Raw genomic sequence first — 14,684 nt, 5'->3', positions numbered from 1 at the left:
AAGGAGAGCCCCCGGCGGGGGGCAGCCCGGGGAGGAGGAGGTGGTGGAGGGGGAGGTTTACTTTTTTCTAGTGTAAAAAACAAAAAAACTACGCAAAACAAAGCAAAACAACTCCCAAAACAACCCCAAAAAACCACCCAAAACAACCCCCAAAAAACCACCCAAAACAACCCCCCAAAACAACCCCAAAACAACACAACCCCAAAAACCCACCCAACACAAAACAACCCCAAAAAACCACCCAAACCAACACAAAACAACCCCAAAAAAACACCCAACACACCACCCAGCACAGAACAACCCCAACACACCACCCAAAACAACCCCAAACCCCCACCCAAAACAACACAGCCCCAAAAAACCACCCAACACAAAACAGCCCCAAAAAACCACCCAAAACAACACAAAACAACCCCAAAAAACCACCCAACACACCACCCAACACAGAACCCCAAAACACCACCCAACACACCACCCAACACAGAACCCCAAAACACCACCCAACACACCATCCAACACAAAACAACCCCAAAAACCCACCCAAACCAACACAAAACAACCCCCAAAACCCACCCAAACCAACACAAAACAACCAACCCCCAAAAACCACCCAAACCACCACCAACAAAAAATCCAACAAAAAACCCAGAAAGAAATTCTTTCTGCCCTCCCGAGAAGGCAAACTTTTTCTTCGGGAAGGAATTAAAACCATCGCTGTGAACATACACACAAATGCATTAATTTGGGACCAAGCGCTCGGAGATACGTTCACACATTATTTGGGAAATGCCTATTTTCACCCGTGCTACTTGCAGGGGTGCAAGGGTTGTGGGGAGAAAGAAAACATCTTTGGTTATGTTAACGTTTCGTTACATTAATGACTTAGAAGTCACCCTGAAGTTGTGATGGGTGACCATTTGTAGATTCTGTAATAATGTTGAGAGGCTTGAAGAAGAGGCAGATTCAGCTGGGGTGTCTTTCTTTTCAGAAAGGTAATAAGAAATGGTCACATACTGATGCACAGCGAAGGGTAGCCCAGCTTGACCCGAAAAAAAGAGCCCTTGATATAAACAAACCAACATTTATTAACTGAATAAATTCTTCCTAGTTATAAAGGTATCGAGCAACTGCTTGATCGTGCGTTCGTTTTAGTTTTACTGTTATTAGCAGGCTCATTATTTCAGTTTCTGCCCTTCAATCAAACGCGTGCAGAAACACACCTGCCAGAAGCTAGTCCTCAGAAACCCTGCCAAAAAAGTGCATGGGATGTGAAAACAGCCACTGATAGGAACTCAGAAATGTAGGGTCCTACACCCGGAAAGGCTGTTTTGCATACCTTTATACTTTCATCACTTTATACCTTGATCCCTGCAGACAGAGCTTGATCCCTGTAACTCACCTGCAGAAGTCATTGGCTCCAGTGAAGGCACCCATCGAGCAAGCAGCCAGCTGCAGTAAGGCTGGTGGAGGCACCATCTGCATGTTTCAGCATCTCTGCACAAAGCTTTTGGCCCCTCGCTCATCACAGGCAGGTGCTGAGTTCGAGGACTGAATTGTTTCCCTGTGCTCCCAAGAAGACACTTGGGGCTCCAGAGGGGAGCAGAAACACAGCAGTGATGGACGTGGGAGCAGCGCATCCCAGGTTATCCCAGTCGAGCAAGAAGGGCCAGAGCAATGCAAAGGAAGCAGGGATGTGAATAAACTCTGGTTCGTGGTCCTCCCCTTCAACGTGAAGTCTTCTAATCTCTGTATTTTATTTCTGGGAATAATTTTTCAGATCACCTCCAATCTGTTTTAGAACTTATAATTACTCAGAACAGCTTTAAGAAAATTTCCTTTGCTTTGCAAACAAACCACATTGATATAGTGAACATTCGGTAAGGCCCTCAATTAAATAAGTTTAATTTTTTACCCCAAGTCACGATCTACATGAGCTGACCTTGCGCTTTTTTTTTTTTTCTTAAATAGTAAAAATACTGCAAATGCTTTCTGAGTGCAGCAGAGGCTGGCACCCTCCCAGACTCGTGAGCACTAACATCCATCCCCGTGAGATCTGGCTTTTCATCTCCTGGTGTGGGTGTGAAGGCACCTCCTACACCTTTAGCTGGCAGAGCATCACCCACCACAGCCCCTCCTGCTGTTGTACTGGGGGGTGGGTGGGCTGCCAGCCCCACAGGGCTGCTAATTACCTCTTAGCCTTTCCAGCATAAATCACCTTATACCGGGTGGCAAAAAATATCACCTCTGCCTGAAACCTGGCAAATGCAATCTGGCTATTGACCCGAAATGTTACTTTAGCCAAATATCTAAACCTCAACACCTGTGGAGTTGTTTGCTGTTAGGCAGCACCCTCATGGCCAGTCTCCATGCCTCTTTTAAATAGGTGAGGAGGCTGGTAAAGGAGGAAAAAGAGACAGCAAAGAGAAGGGCTGTGGTTTCATGCTATAAAAGCGTGGTCACAGGGCTTTGCCCGGCACCTGGAGAGGTTGAGAAGGAAAAATAAAGGGAAAATGTATTTTCTGGAGGGAAAATGAAGTGTTTGGAGGAAAAGAGCAAAATAAGAGCCTGCTCGCTCTCTCTTCACGTGCAGTTGCTGCAAAACACCGAAATTGCTAATTGAAACTCTATGTGTACATGCTTAAAATGAGGAATATGAAATCCATACGTGAGCCGAGCGCAGTGCGTGCTGCGGTATTATAGAATTTGCCACCAGTCTTAAAATACCATGTAAGAGAGGTCAAAACCAGCCCCCAGCCCCCCATTCTGCAGAGGGAGAACTGTGCTGGGAGGGGGGAAGAGATTTGCTCACCCCTCCCCGTGCTTGCACCACACCACCCCGGGAGGGGGAAGGTTTTCCAGGTGGCTGCACAAACCACGCAGGGATCTTTCACCCAAGGCTCAGAGAAGGTCAAAAAGGTTCAGCAGAGAAAGTATCTTTTACTTCAGGTGCCACCACACCGCCGTTGGGAATTCCATCCCCTTCGCTCCTGCCACCTTCATAAAGACTTAGGAAGACAGCAAAATCTCTTTCTTGCCATCAACAAGGGCAACCCTAAACCTTCGGGGGTGGGTTGTGACAACGATCAGATACCTGACCTCGTCCATCTCCGAAAGGGGTTAGTCAAATTATTGTGTTCTCCTTACATCAGCTCAGTGTCGTGTAGGACCAGCAGGAATTTCTTAATAAAAGCCTGCCCAGGCAGCAGTCTGGGATCCGCACTGCCTGCCAACGAGTTTCCCAGTGGGCTTTGAGGGGTTGGTAGAGACCTAGACATTTAAAGAATAATCCTGCAGCCCATAGGATCACACAAAGTCATTTCCTAGAGTAAACAAGTCCTCGGTGGGGCTGAGGCCTAAGGATTTGCCCCTGGAGTAGCTCATACAAAACTTAACAGAAAAAGTTGATTGTTGTTATGACACCCTGCAAGAACTGACAGTAACCCACAGCAATGCACAACACAGCCCAAACTGCCCTCAGTTACTCATCTATAACCCCATTAAAAGAAAAAAACCAACCCAAAACTCAGTGGCTGGATGGATTTCAGCAGCAGGATCTCCCTCACAGCTCTGGGGACGGCCGAGTGACTTTATTTGGGTACAGAAACGTGGCAGCACGAGGAGGGCTGCAGGGAACACCACAAGGGACCCAGGGCTTTGTTCTTGCCCCCTTCCCCAGAAGGAAGCCGAGTAAGGAACTGCTTCCAGATGGCTGGCATCAATTTATTCCTTTGTTGTTCTTTTCCTTACATAGTGCATATTTTGTTCCCCTCTTCTGCTTGTTTTTCTCTTGAGGGAGTTAGATAAACAGCAACAGACTTAAGAAGCAGAGGCTGGCTTTCTGATGCTCTGATGTCCAGCTCGGCTGCTCAAACTGTGTATTAGCAAAACTTCATGACTTAAAATACAGAAATGTATGTATTTTAAGTTTAAGCTGGAAGAACTACAACAGAAGACACAAGCTCATCCTATGCTTGGTGGGCTTCCCATCGTCTTACCGGTTCTGGCTGACCACGTGCCCAGTAGGCTGCTGTTTATAAACCAGGTACTATGTTTGATGGCCTGCTCCTGCCCATTCCAGCTGAAAAAAGTCCAAGCGTGACCATATCTAGTCAGGCTGTACCCAGGAAGAAAACCAGCTGAGATAAAAATACTTCTTTGGAGCAGGTTTTTGCTTTCCTGAGCCTCTCTGTAGCCATCTCAGGATTACACGCAATTTCATTTGCTTATATACACTGCTTTAAAAAAAACAAACACAAAACCACAAACCAAAAACAACCAAACCCAAACCCCTAAAATACTTCTTACATGGCTGTTACTAAAACCATAAAATCATTGACTTACAGAGTCATAAAAATGGGATTTATTGTACATTTCCTGTTCCAGCTGGGGTCTTGTTTCAGCTCCCTCAGGTAGACAAAACACAAGGGACTATTAACTTATTTTAATAATCTTTCAAGTCTCTACATGGATGACTTGGAAGTAGCAAGGAAGAAGAAAAGGTTCTTTTAATGCAGTCTCTTTCAGACCTGTGATTCTGGGGGCTGTTTTTATTAGACAGCTCATTATTAACTGTCCTGTGCCCTTGGGGTCTGCATGTCTCCTAGAACCAAATTTTTTATATTAATACTTGCTCTTCTTCAAGTCCCAGCAAAATAACCTATTTGCCCAGTGCTCTGCATCCCATGTTACTGGTAAAATTAAGAGTATGGCTAGAAAAATATGCCGCTTTATCTTTGAAAAGCCAAAAGGCCAACTAACATGCATCACAAAGATAAAAGTGATGCCCACAGCAATTCTGTTTAGTATTTCCTATGGTAGGCTTTCAGTCTATCGACATAGACACACACTCATATACGTCTCCTACAGAAGTCTCACTTTGCAAGGTGAATTTATTTGCTGCACAAATAAGCACAAGAGACCCCAGTGGAAAGAGAAATGGTCCTGGTTTCTTGTTTGGCTGGAATTATGATGTCCACAACTTTCCACATCCCTTGGTCTTGCAGGCATCAAGTGCGCATTTGAGTAAAGCAAAGGATGGAACCTCCATCTTTTCCTTTGGGAGAGCAACCTTAAATTCAGTGGCAACAAATGCTTTCTATCTATAAAGTATAGCTGCTCAAACTCATGACCATTGCACAAAATTCAGAATTAATGCCAGAGAGTTCTTATTGTCCCAAATCTTTAAAATAATCCAAATATCATCTATTGCAATTCTCTCTAAGTAAATCGCCTAAAGCCTGAGATCGCAGTCAGAACGATGCTTTCACATTTCAAAATGCAGAAAATCAAAAGCACTTTCCCTGATGCATCACCATACATACAGCTGTCTCTTTTCACTGAAGAATTCATAGGAAGATACTTGGATGTTGTCACAGTTGTGCAAGTTTATCACTAAAAGCACAGGAAAATAAGGCAAGAGCAGCAGGTACTTACAATTAAGAAATGTGAGAAGAGCCTATTTTTCAGAGGCACTGAGAACATAAACTTTGTCCCCAGTTCCACAAAGATCCCCCTTGAGATAGCAGTGTTGCGAGCACGGCAAGACCACCGTGTTTGTCTAAATATTTGCAAAATCAATTGACATTGTGGAAAATATTAAGAAAAGAGTAGAAGGGAGCTGAGCTGATCACACACCCAAAGCACAGTCTGTTGGACAGTACTGGAGCTTAAGACTGGGAAAGCCTTCACCTGCATTTCAAAGCAAAGCAGCTCCTTCCTCATTTCATTCCACTGTTCCTCATCCGTCTGTGTTAAATGCAGCAATTCTCCAGTGCAAAGAGGAAGTGCAACGATCTACACTCACTTCACTGTGCTGATTGAAATGTAATTAGTGTCCCGAAGGCAGTTCTTGCTCTGGTGGTGCAGCTCCTGCTGCTGCACTGGAGGGGACACTGGGGAGGATGCTCGGCTGCTTCGCTTCCTGGCAGACAATTTCATTTTTTTTTTTTTAAACAATTGCTCAAGTATTTATGAATGCAAGATAGCCTCTGTGGTAGCATTATGTACAGCTGTTCAATTTAAATATGCATTGAGTTCATTATTGTCATGCAGTAAATCGCTATATGCCATTACGATGACCATGCAGATAATGAAAAATACATCCTTCCCTCCCACTGTGGGCCAAACTAGAGACACAACAGAATCCACTGAACCCTGAGTTATAATTGCCTCCAGATGGAGCATTTACAGCAAAAAAAACCCACCCTGCAAAGCTCTATAATACCATATACATTACACAGCATTTCTAGCCTGGCCCCTGCAGAAATAATTTGAGATGCCGAGCTTAAAGGCCATAACCATTCAGAATTTAATTTTGTTAAACCATAAATTTACTATTTCAGATTTACAGCCTCTCTGGTTGCACGGGCCCGGGTCTGCCTCTGCTCCTGCTTACCCAGATTTATGAGCAGCGCCCAGCAGCATGAAGTACCCCAGCACACCCCTGCCTAAAAATAAGCTCTGCACAAACAGTCGAGTTTTACAGCAACAGCCTAACATTGCCAGGTGCTGAAACTCAGGCTCACCACGGATTTCAGTGGGAGCTGATGGGCTTTGACGTGCCCTAGGATCAAGTATTACCTATAAATAGAAGCCAACGCAGTTTGTGTGTATTTTACTCGTGTTTTTAGCAATTACTTGAAGGGATCACAAAGGGCTCTCTCTGTATGGGGACCTCAGCAAGCTTAGGAAAAGAAACGCTGCCTTTTACCAACACACCTGCGAGCCACACAAACAGCAGATGCTCTAGAAAACCCAAAACTATGAAATCTAATCCTGTAAAAACAATTTTAAGAAATACAACCCATGCGCAGAGAAGTTTTTTAACTCTTGCAGGTTAAGATTCCCCCTTGCCCTACGTGCATGTCTCCGTTGCACCCAGGGTCCATCAGACCCAGAGGAGGAGCTCCTCAATGCTTATTTCTAACTTCACAACTCTGTTTCTTCTCGTTTCTGTCCCGTTTCTGATTTACTGAAAAGCCTCAAAATTGGGCAGTCACAGCCGCTGCTATGACTTCGTGAGGGTGTTCGCGTTTTGCCAATTAATTTTTACATCTGAGAGAGACAGCAAAATAGAGCAGAAAATAGGTACAGAAAGATTCACGAAATCAAGGTGGTCTATAAGCACAAATACTACAAAGCCATTTTAGTGTGAAGCCATTACCCAGTAACATAATCCACAGCCCAGCCTAAAGTAAGAGCCCAGTCTCTTTGAAAATCTCATTTTTCTGCAGAACCCTCTTCTTGCTCACCAGATCTTTTAGTCCTTGGCATCAGACCACAGCATTCAGTACGTCCAGTGATTTACAGTCACTTCCAAGTATGCACCAGGTCATACTCAAGCCCTTTCCTTCCCCCTCCCCCAAAAAAGGTGATTTGGGGCATGTTTTGGGAACTTTGGGACTTTCAGATCATAGTTCTTAATCCCACACGCATTTCAGTTGTGTCCAAATAAAAATCATGCCCAGGAAATTATTAACATGTTTATTGTCCTCCAGTTCCCTGATGACATCAAAAATGCTTTTTTAACAACCACCACCAAAAAGTTGAAACAATGGGGTAACAGCGTTGATAACTAAATGTTTTAAAGCTGCTTTACTTCTCTACTTAACAGACTTCCATAGCTCAGCTAATACCAAGGGAAAAAGTGGTGTTTTTCCAGAAAATATTTATAGGTTTAAAGTGTGGCCATTTCACAGTCCCTCCCCGTGTATTTGTTTCACAAGATCCATAAAACTAACCTCCCAACAAGTTTTTCTCAGGCTAGGTTTTTTTAGTCCTTTTTTCCCCCCCTACATTTATAGACTTGTTCATACAACAATGCTGCTTTCTTCCTCTCCCCAAAGCCACAGCCTTGCTTACTAAAATGGGAAACACAAATCCTTTTTTTAGCAGTACAGCTCCCAAGCCTGCGCACAAACATTTGCTGGTTTAACCGGGCAGGAATAAACTCCATCAACATTTTGTAACTTAGAAAAGCTTGCGTATTTTAACTGCCCACTAAGGACTAATTAAATACCCGATGAGCCTGTCCCCTGTTGGCAGGGCTGTCAGTCACCACGCTGGAATCATTAGAATACAAGTTTAGAAAAACACATTTTCCAGCACCAAAGGACTTTTTTACTGGTGGCTTTCCTTATGGAGAAGGCAGCAGGGGCTTCACCTGCTCTGCATCTCGGCCCCCACTCTTCTGCAAACGACCTGCACACTCACAGCCCTGTCCCACTCGATTCAAGCAGCCTATATGCTGCTTTTAAAATGGTCCTCAGTGGTTACCACTGGCTTTAATTTCATTCTCCTCCTTCACACTTGGCTCACTGAGGGCTTAACAGCACACAGATGTAGAAGCTGAGGTGCAGGCACCTCAACATTATGCCAGAGGTTGTGTCCTTACCCCCCATCCCCATCAACTACCTGAAAAATTACAATATTGATACGCAACCTCTCTTTTTGCTGCTTGGGTCTTCTGTCAGTAATTGGGATTTTGAGAAGCCCCACGGAAGGGGGGTTGAACAAGATGATCTTTAAGATCCCCTCTGACCTGAACTATTCTATGATTCTATTTGTGAGAAGGCCCTGTCTAAGATTAGTATGCTCATCAACAAGGCAGTACCCTGAAAGTCTACAAAAGAAAGTATTCAAATCCCCTTGCTTTACACTAAGCTCAACATACGCTTTTCATTCTGATTTTAATACCAAAATTTTCTATTCCTGAGTTGTGTAAGACACACTGACACTATATCCAGTGAGCAGGTCATTTTGACCCAGTAGTACTAGGAACAGCATGACTAATAGCAAATTAGATATGGTTTTGGACACAGGTCAGGGGGGCATTTTGATTTTGTTATGCATTAGTACAAGTATTTACTGACTTTATAACATGACAAATAGCAGAAGTAGAGGAGGAATGGTCAATTCAAGTAAAAAAACTTTTGTCATTTCAGGGGAAGGTGTACCTTTATCATAAAAATGATTCAAACATTGTACTCAAAGAAAAAAATAGGCAGAACTTTAGCTTTTTTGAAAACTGGTTATTTGGCTACACTGAAAGTGGTGGTCCTCATCCACGAAACCACATCAAATGTGTGTAGCTGTCATTAAAATTTCCTTGCTTTGCACTGCCAGCCGTGTCGGTGTTTCAGGGCTAGTCACAAGGATTGAAATCAAAGCAGTTTCCCTGTGTTCATTCAGTCCTTAACTTGTCAGGCAAGTTTAGTAGTGAATACGACTACAATAGATTACTTCTACAGTATCCAAAACATATTATGGAGTTAAAAGATACTTAAATTTGAATATGAACACAGTTTGAAGCCTATGTCTAAAAAACTCTTTCATTGATTTAATAAGATAATTGGCTATACCTATAAACCTAAGTTTTGAGTTTGGTTCAGCTTGACAGAGCGATCCACCAAAAAGATTAGTTCAGACACACTTGAACATACGGAATTTATAATATTACTGGTAAGTAACTGAGATTTCATTTTTTAGTACGAATCACAATGCTGACTCCCAGGACCAGGGAAACTTTTGGCAAAACTACAGTTTAGAGGCAAGGCGTATTTACTTACAATTGAGAATTCTTGGAATGAATAAGCTCTGAAGTCATACAAGCCCACGATGACCTGCTGAAGAAGGCTCCTATCTTTCTTTAAATCACCAGCCTCGTTTCAACATTTTCTGGGGAGAATGCCCTTGTCCAGTGCATCAAAACTAGTTTACTCCAAGTGCCAAGTTTGGTTACCAATTCCTTTTCCTATCTAGAAAACAAATTTCTACAGCAAAAGAGGTTTAACAGTAGCCCTTGTTTTCAATGATAATCTTTTGTCCTGATGGACTCGTCTTTTTAAATTATAAAAATAGTTTTCTGGGCAGCAACAGGACATTTTTCTTCCATGCTCTCTCTCACATGAGGCAGAGTCCTCCCCCATGAATTAGACATTTGATCCAAACTGGCTCCATATGGGACCAGCTCAGCCGTCTGTTGCTTCATGCTCCAGGAATTACAAACACTTCTGGAAACGCACAAAAGGCCACCTGAGATGACTCAATATACAATGTCAACAGTTAAACTTACTAAGTTGTGGACATGGCGTTGCCGGCTCCAGAGAAAGAATTTCTTTTCTACCTTCTTCCCCAAACTTGGTTTGACAGGCTTACTATGGTTTGTGTAGGGTAAGGACACAGGCTGCCTTGAGGACTATGCTTGATGTGCTCTGCCTTCCACAAGCAGGCTGAACCCTAAGTAGCTTTGTGGTAGCTCAGCTGAAACCAAAAATAACAGAAATAGAGCAAGCAAGAATAAAGCGAGGACACCTTCCTGTGGCCCCCACCCAAAAACCCTCCAAAACCACCTGAAAGCCCAACCAATACATGGATGAGTCCACATCACTCTTCCCCAATTTCCCCGTTCTTGGGTTTGGTTCTGAGCTTGCCTCAAGTTCTTGCAGAAGGGCAGTTAAAAAGGCATCACCTCAGGCATTCGCGTGCCAGACAGCGAAATCACCTACGGGTTCCAGGGAAGATACTCAGTCTAAAAGCTTCACGACTAAATCTAACCCAACTGTGTCACAAGTAGCTTCTGGCAGTGACACAGCACTTATCTGTTTGTCAGAGATTACCTGTTTTCTAGTCCTAGCTCAGTGACACCTCAGAGAGCGGAGAGGGATCCGGGGTAAACAACAACACACAACTGCTTTGTACTTAAAAAGATTAAAGACACAGAAGAGGTTATTTCTTAAACTTGAGTTTTTCAAGAGTCAAGTCTTGAAAATAGGCAGAATTTTTTCCACAAAAGGCTGCATTACAATCAAAACCTTAATTAAAATCAAGACATTTGAACGTGTTAGATTATAAATATTACAGAACAGAACTCTTAAGTCTCACATTCGACCTAACTTCTTTATGAACAAACTTCTTCATTAGGGTACTAAATTATCAATTTAGAAACAGTCCCATGGTCATGACATAAAATGAGTAATTAGGAAAAATATAGATGTACTGTCTTACTTCCTTAGGACAATTTTATTCCAGCATTTTTTTTTTTTCCTCTGGACAGAGGAAGCTATTGTAACTGAGCACACAACAGCTCTTTCATAATAGAAAAAGTTACCAGCATGCACGTAAGTCGCATCAAGAACAGGGGCTCTATACAATGTCCAGAGCCTGTTGAGAAACACATAGCTTTTATACGCTGTGGATTAAAGAGCACAACCATCTGGTCAGCTTTCAGGCTAAATGAGCCAATGCTCTCCTGCATGCCAATTTGCACGACTGATAAAAAAAGGCCTATTATACATCTGTCTCGGTAACGCCTGATGTTACGGTTTTAGCAACACTCTCCTGTTATATGATTATTTCAAGTTTTATACTTAAACAATGCATTTATTTCTATGGGTACAACTGGCATCGCCCCGTACTATATAAATGCTCTTCTCGCTTTATTAGGTAAGATTAAGATTTAAAGGATAATGGCACTAAACTGACACTTTTTACATTGTTTTTAATTCCTTCTTCCAACTTTTTACAAGATTCACTATTGCAGAAGCTAAAAGGTGAAGGATTAAAAGAGGTCTTCACATAAAAGCTCTAAGGATTGATATTTAATGAACTGTGAGATGTAAATCAATGCACAACAGCACAGCTTAAGCTTAAAATACTAGGATAACATTTATATTAAAAATAATTCACCTACAGATAATACAGTCTAGTGTTTATTGTATGTTATGGAAGGTACACTTGAATTTCAAAAATTTAAAACATATAAAAAGTGGTTAAGGGCTAACATTTTATCAACATGTGATAAATGTGTAAGAATGTTTATTATACAGCAGGGTACAATGGTAGTGTTAATGCCAACAGGGCACCACAGAAGTTAGTTTAAAAAAAATTTCCACTATGCTTTATACAAACAACACCACTTGCTGTTGTTTAAGAATATCGGGAGAGGATCGCTGTCTGAAGGATAAGCAGTCCTATAACATTTTTAATGTTAGATAGTGTCATAGTACGTAGATTGGTGAATGCTTCAAAATAAAACTAGAAATGCTGTAATTACTTCACAGAAATGCACATCCAATATTTGTTTTCAATAAGAACAATAGGTACAAGATTATAACTCTCCCTATATGAAATAATTTACACACAGATGAAAGCTACACTATCTAAAATAATCACTAGATACATTTTTCTTTTGGGAAATAAACAAGCAATTTTTGTTTTGCATGATCAATATCAAAAAACATATAGCAGAAGTAGTATTTTTTTAAACATAACTGATGCTCTAAAATAAAATAAAAAAAGAAGGAAGAAATGAGAAAAAAGATTTTCCATGAATGTGCAACCTAAAATAAACCAAGCTTATATTGTAGTACAACCATATTAAGAAACCACTGATCAGAAATACAACTTTATGGAAAAAGTTTATAATCCACAAAACTGTTCATCAGGCCATAAAGTAAAATAGCTCCACAGTTTACAGATAAAACTGAGGCCACATAGATGCGTGCTATGTCTTATCTCCAGTAAGTAGATACTTAGGCAGAGGATGTGACACTTTGTTTGTAGACAGCATGGTATGCATTTCTCAGCAAGACGTAAGGGAAACAAGACTCCAAGAGATCCATCGTCAGGAACGGAGACTCCTGCACAATCTGAAAAACACCAGAAACACACGGTTTTGCAGAGCACCTTCTGCTGCCTGCTGCTGCTAATTTATTTCGTGGAGATACTTCTGGTCTGCAGCACCGCGACACCACTCACATACCTCACAGCAAAGTGAAATAATACAAAGTTTAAACGTTGGGAAGACACGCATTGCTATGAACTCATCGCTTCTAAAAGAAAGTAATTCAGCTTTCCTATATATGTCGTCGTATAGGACTCCTGCCACTTCTAAGAGAGACAGAATTCTGAAAGGAAAACCTCTGAGCAGAGAGGATTTTCCACACACACACTCTGAACAGTGCTTCTTTAAAGGTGAAATTTCATTTTACTATTGTATGTGCTGTATGATCAATGAAAATTATCTGAACAGCATGATAACAGTGTTCCAAGACAACAAAGGAAGATTGTAAAAATGTCTGTGTGCTGGGAGAATGAAAAAAATTAATTTCCAACATTAGAATGCCAAGGATAACGACATAGAAATTATTTCCACTGGTTGATGACAAGATGACACCCAAAACACCCTTGTTCAATGACACAATGTGAAGCCCATTCCTTAAGTCAGTAACACATAAACCAGATGAAGCTTACCATGTCTAGTAGTAGGTAAACAGATTCTCTGTTCCTTGTAGTAGTTTTGTCCGTCTCCTGGCCAATCTTCAGTAGACTAGACGATGCAAGCTACATAAAAAATGAGCATTTCAAAGCAATAAATAATAAAAAAAATTGCATCGATTAACTTCTGCTATTTTGCTGTTCACACAAAAATCTTTCTGAAGAAATCAGTACCTTAGCCAGACACTAGTAGCTACAAAAGAACGTAAATAATCCTGAACACATGAACTATCACTGGCCTTTAGTCTCACTGAGCCATTTTTGTTTATTTCTAACAGTGTTCAATAATCAATAAGTGCTATTTTAGTACAAAAATTGAACTAATTTATTGCAAAGAACTTCTGGTTGTTATCATTTGTTCACCATCATAAAGTCTACCAAAATTAATGACAGAACTTCCACGGGATCAAGATCTCACTTCCCCTGTCCTTCCCAAAACACATATAAACTTGTTGCCATTTGGTAACATTTAAGGTGATTGGAGTTTTTATTGTTTGAAGTTATATCTATTTTGCAATAGAAGGACAAATTAAGCTTTACTTCCTAAACTATATTTTTAATTGAAGAAATGTCATCCCAAATGTAAACAAATAATACAGACCATGAGCAACCCTACAATACTAGTTTTAAAAGACATCCTAGAAACTCATTAACACCTACTTCGATATTTACAAGCTCAGGATGACAGAATACAGTAAAATAGTTAATTTGCAGATGCATTGGTGGCCCATGTTTTCATGTCTTAGAGAAATTTGAAAAAAAAAAAATCTCTGTTCAACTTTCACGTGTACAATCATCATTTATGCCCTCACACAAAGCCATGGCAATGGGCCTAAACCACATTTTCCAGAAATGCCTTTTAACTTAAAACATTAACTTTAAAATCTAAATGAAGATTCTTCTTGAACAAATTCTGCCATTAATAAATTTGAAATATAAAATGAATGCACATACTTCAAAAATAATCTTAGCATATACTCATCAGTATTAAATATCCCAGGAAGTTTTTTTTCTGTATTTAATTAACTTTGACAGGAAAGCAGATCATCCTCAGCACTACATTTTCTTCTTAAGAGAAATGTTTTTCTTTCAGACTAAGGGTAAGTGATATATAAAAGGTGTTAGAAAAGAGAGATTACCAAAATATCTGAACCGTCAAGTCATGGTCTGTGCAATAAAAGCAGTGGTCTGAAACCAGTTCGTAAACACTGAAAAAAACGCAAGCCTCATACCAAAAGTGTTTTTATCACATGAAACCATACTGGTTTCCTTCACTTGTCAAACGTATGCAACTTGACACAACCATTTTTCTTTCATCTTTTACAGCCAGCAGTTGCATTAGACAAGGTCAACGGCCAAAAGCTTTTTTTTTTTCTGTTTTACAAAATGCAATGAACTTCCAGAAATTA

At 41.0% G+C, this 14,684-nt stretch overlaps 2 protein-coding genes across 2 annotated transcripts in view; both read right to left on the bottom strand.

Annotated features, from left to right (window-relative positions):
• The window catches only part of FRZB (frizzled-related protein), a 22,750-nt gene extending 21,316 nt beyond the window's left edge, over window positions 1–1,434 (bottom strand). The window contains exon 1 of the mRNA XM_014959610.1: window positions 1,400–1,434. Coding sequence (XP_014815096.1) covers window positions 1,400–1,434 — 35 coding nt within the window. The remainder of the gene's footprint in view (window positions 1–1,399) is intronic.
• Window positions 1,435–11,477: 10,043 nt separating this feature from the next.
• NCKAP1 (NCK-associated protein 1) overlaps window positions 11,478–14,684 on the bottom strand; it is a 49,533-nt gene continuing 46,326 nt past the window's right edge. The window contains exons 30-31 of the mRNA XM_014959638.1: window positions 13,252–13,341; window positions 11,478–12,647 (exon numbers count right to left, since the gene is read on the bottom strand). Coding sequence (XP_014815124.1) covers window positions 12,531–12,647; window positions 13,252–13,341 — 207 coding nt within the window. The 3' untranslated portion in view covers window positions 11,478–12,530. The remainder of the gene's footprint in view (window positions 12,648–13,251; window positions 13,342–14,684) is intronic.

The sequence above is a fragment of the Calidris pugnax genome, unplaced genomic scaffold (assembly GCF_001431845.1).
Source record: "Calidris pugnax isolate Ruff unplaced genomic scaffold, ASM143184v1 scaffold448, whole genome shotgun sequence".
NCBI lineage: Eukaryota > Metazoa > Chordata > Aves > Charadriiformes > Scolopacidae > Calidris > Calidris pugnax.
Note: the sequence above shows the minus strand (reverse complement) of the source record. Positions and strands in the feature narration are given on the sequence as shown.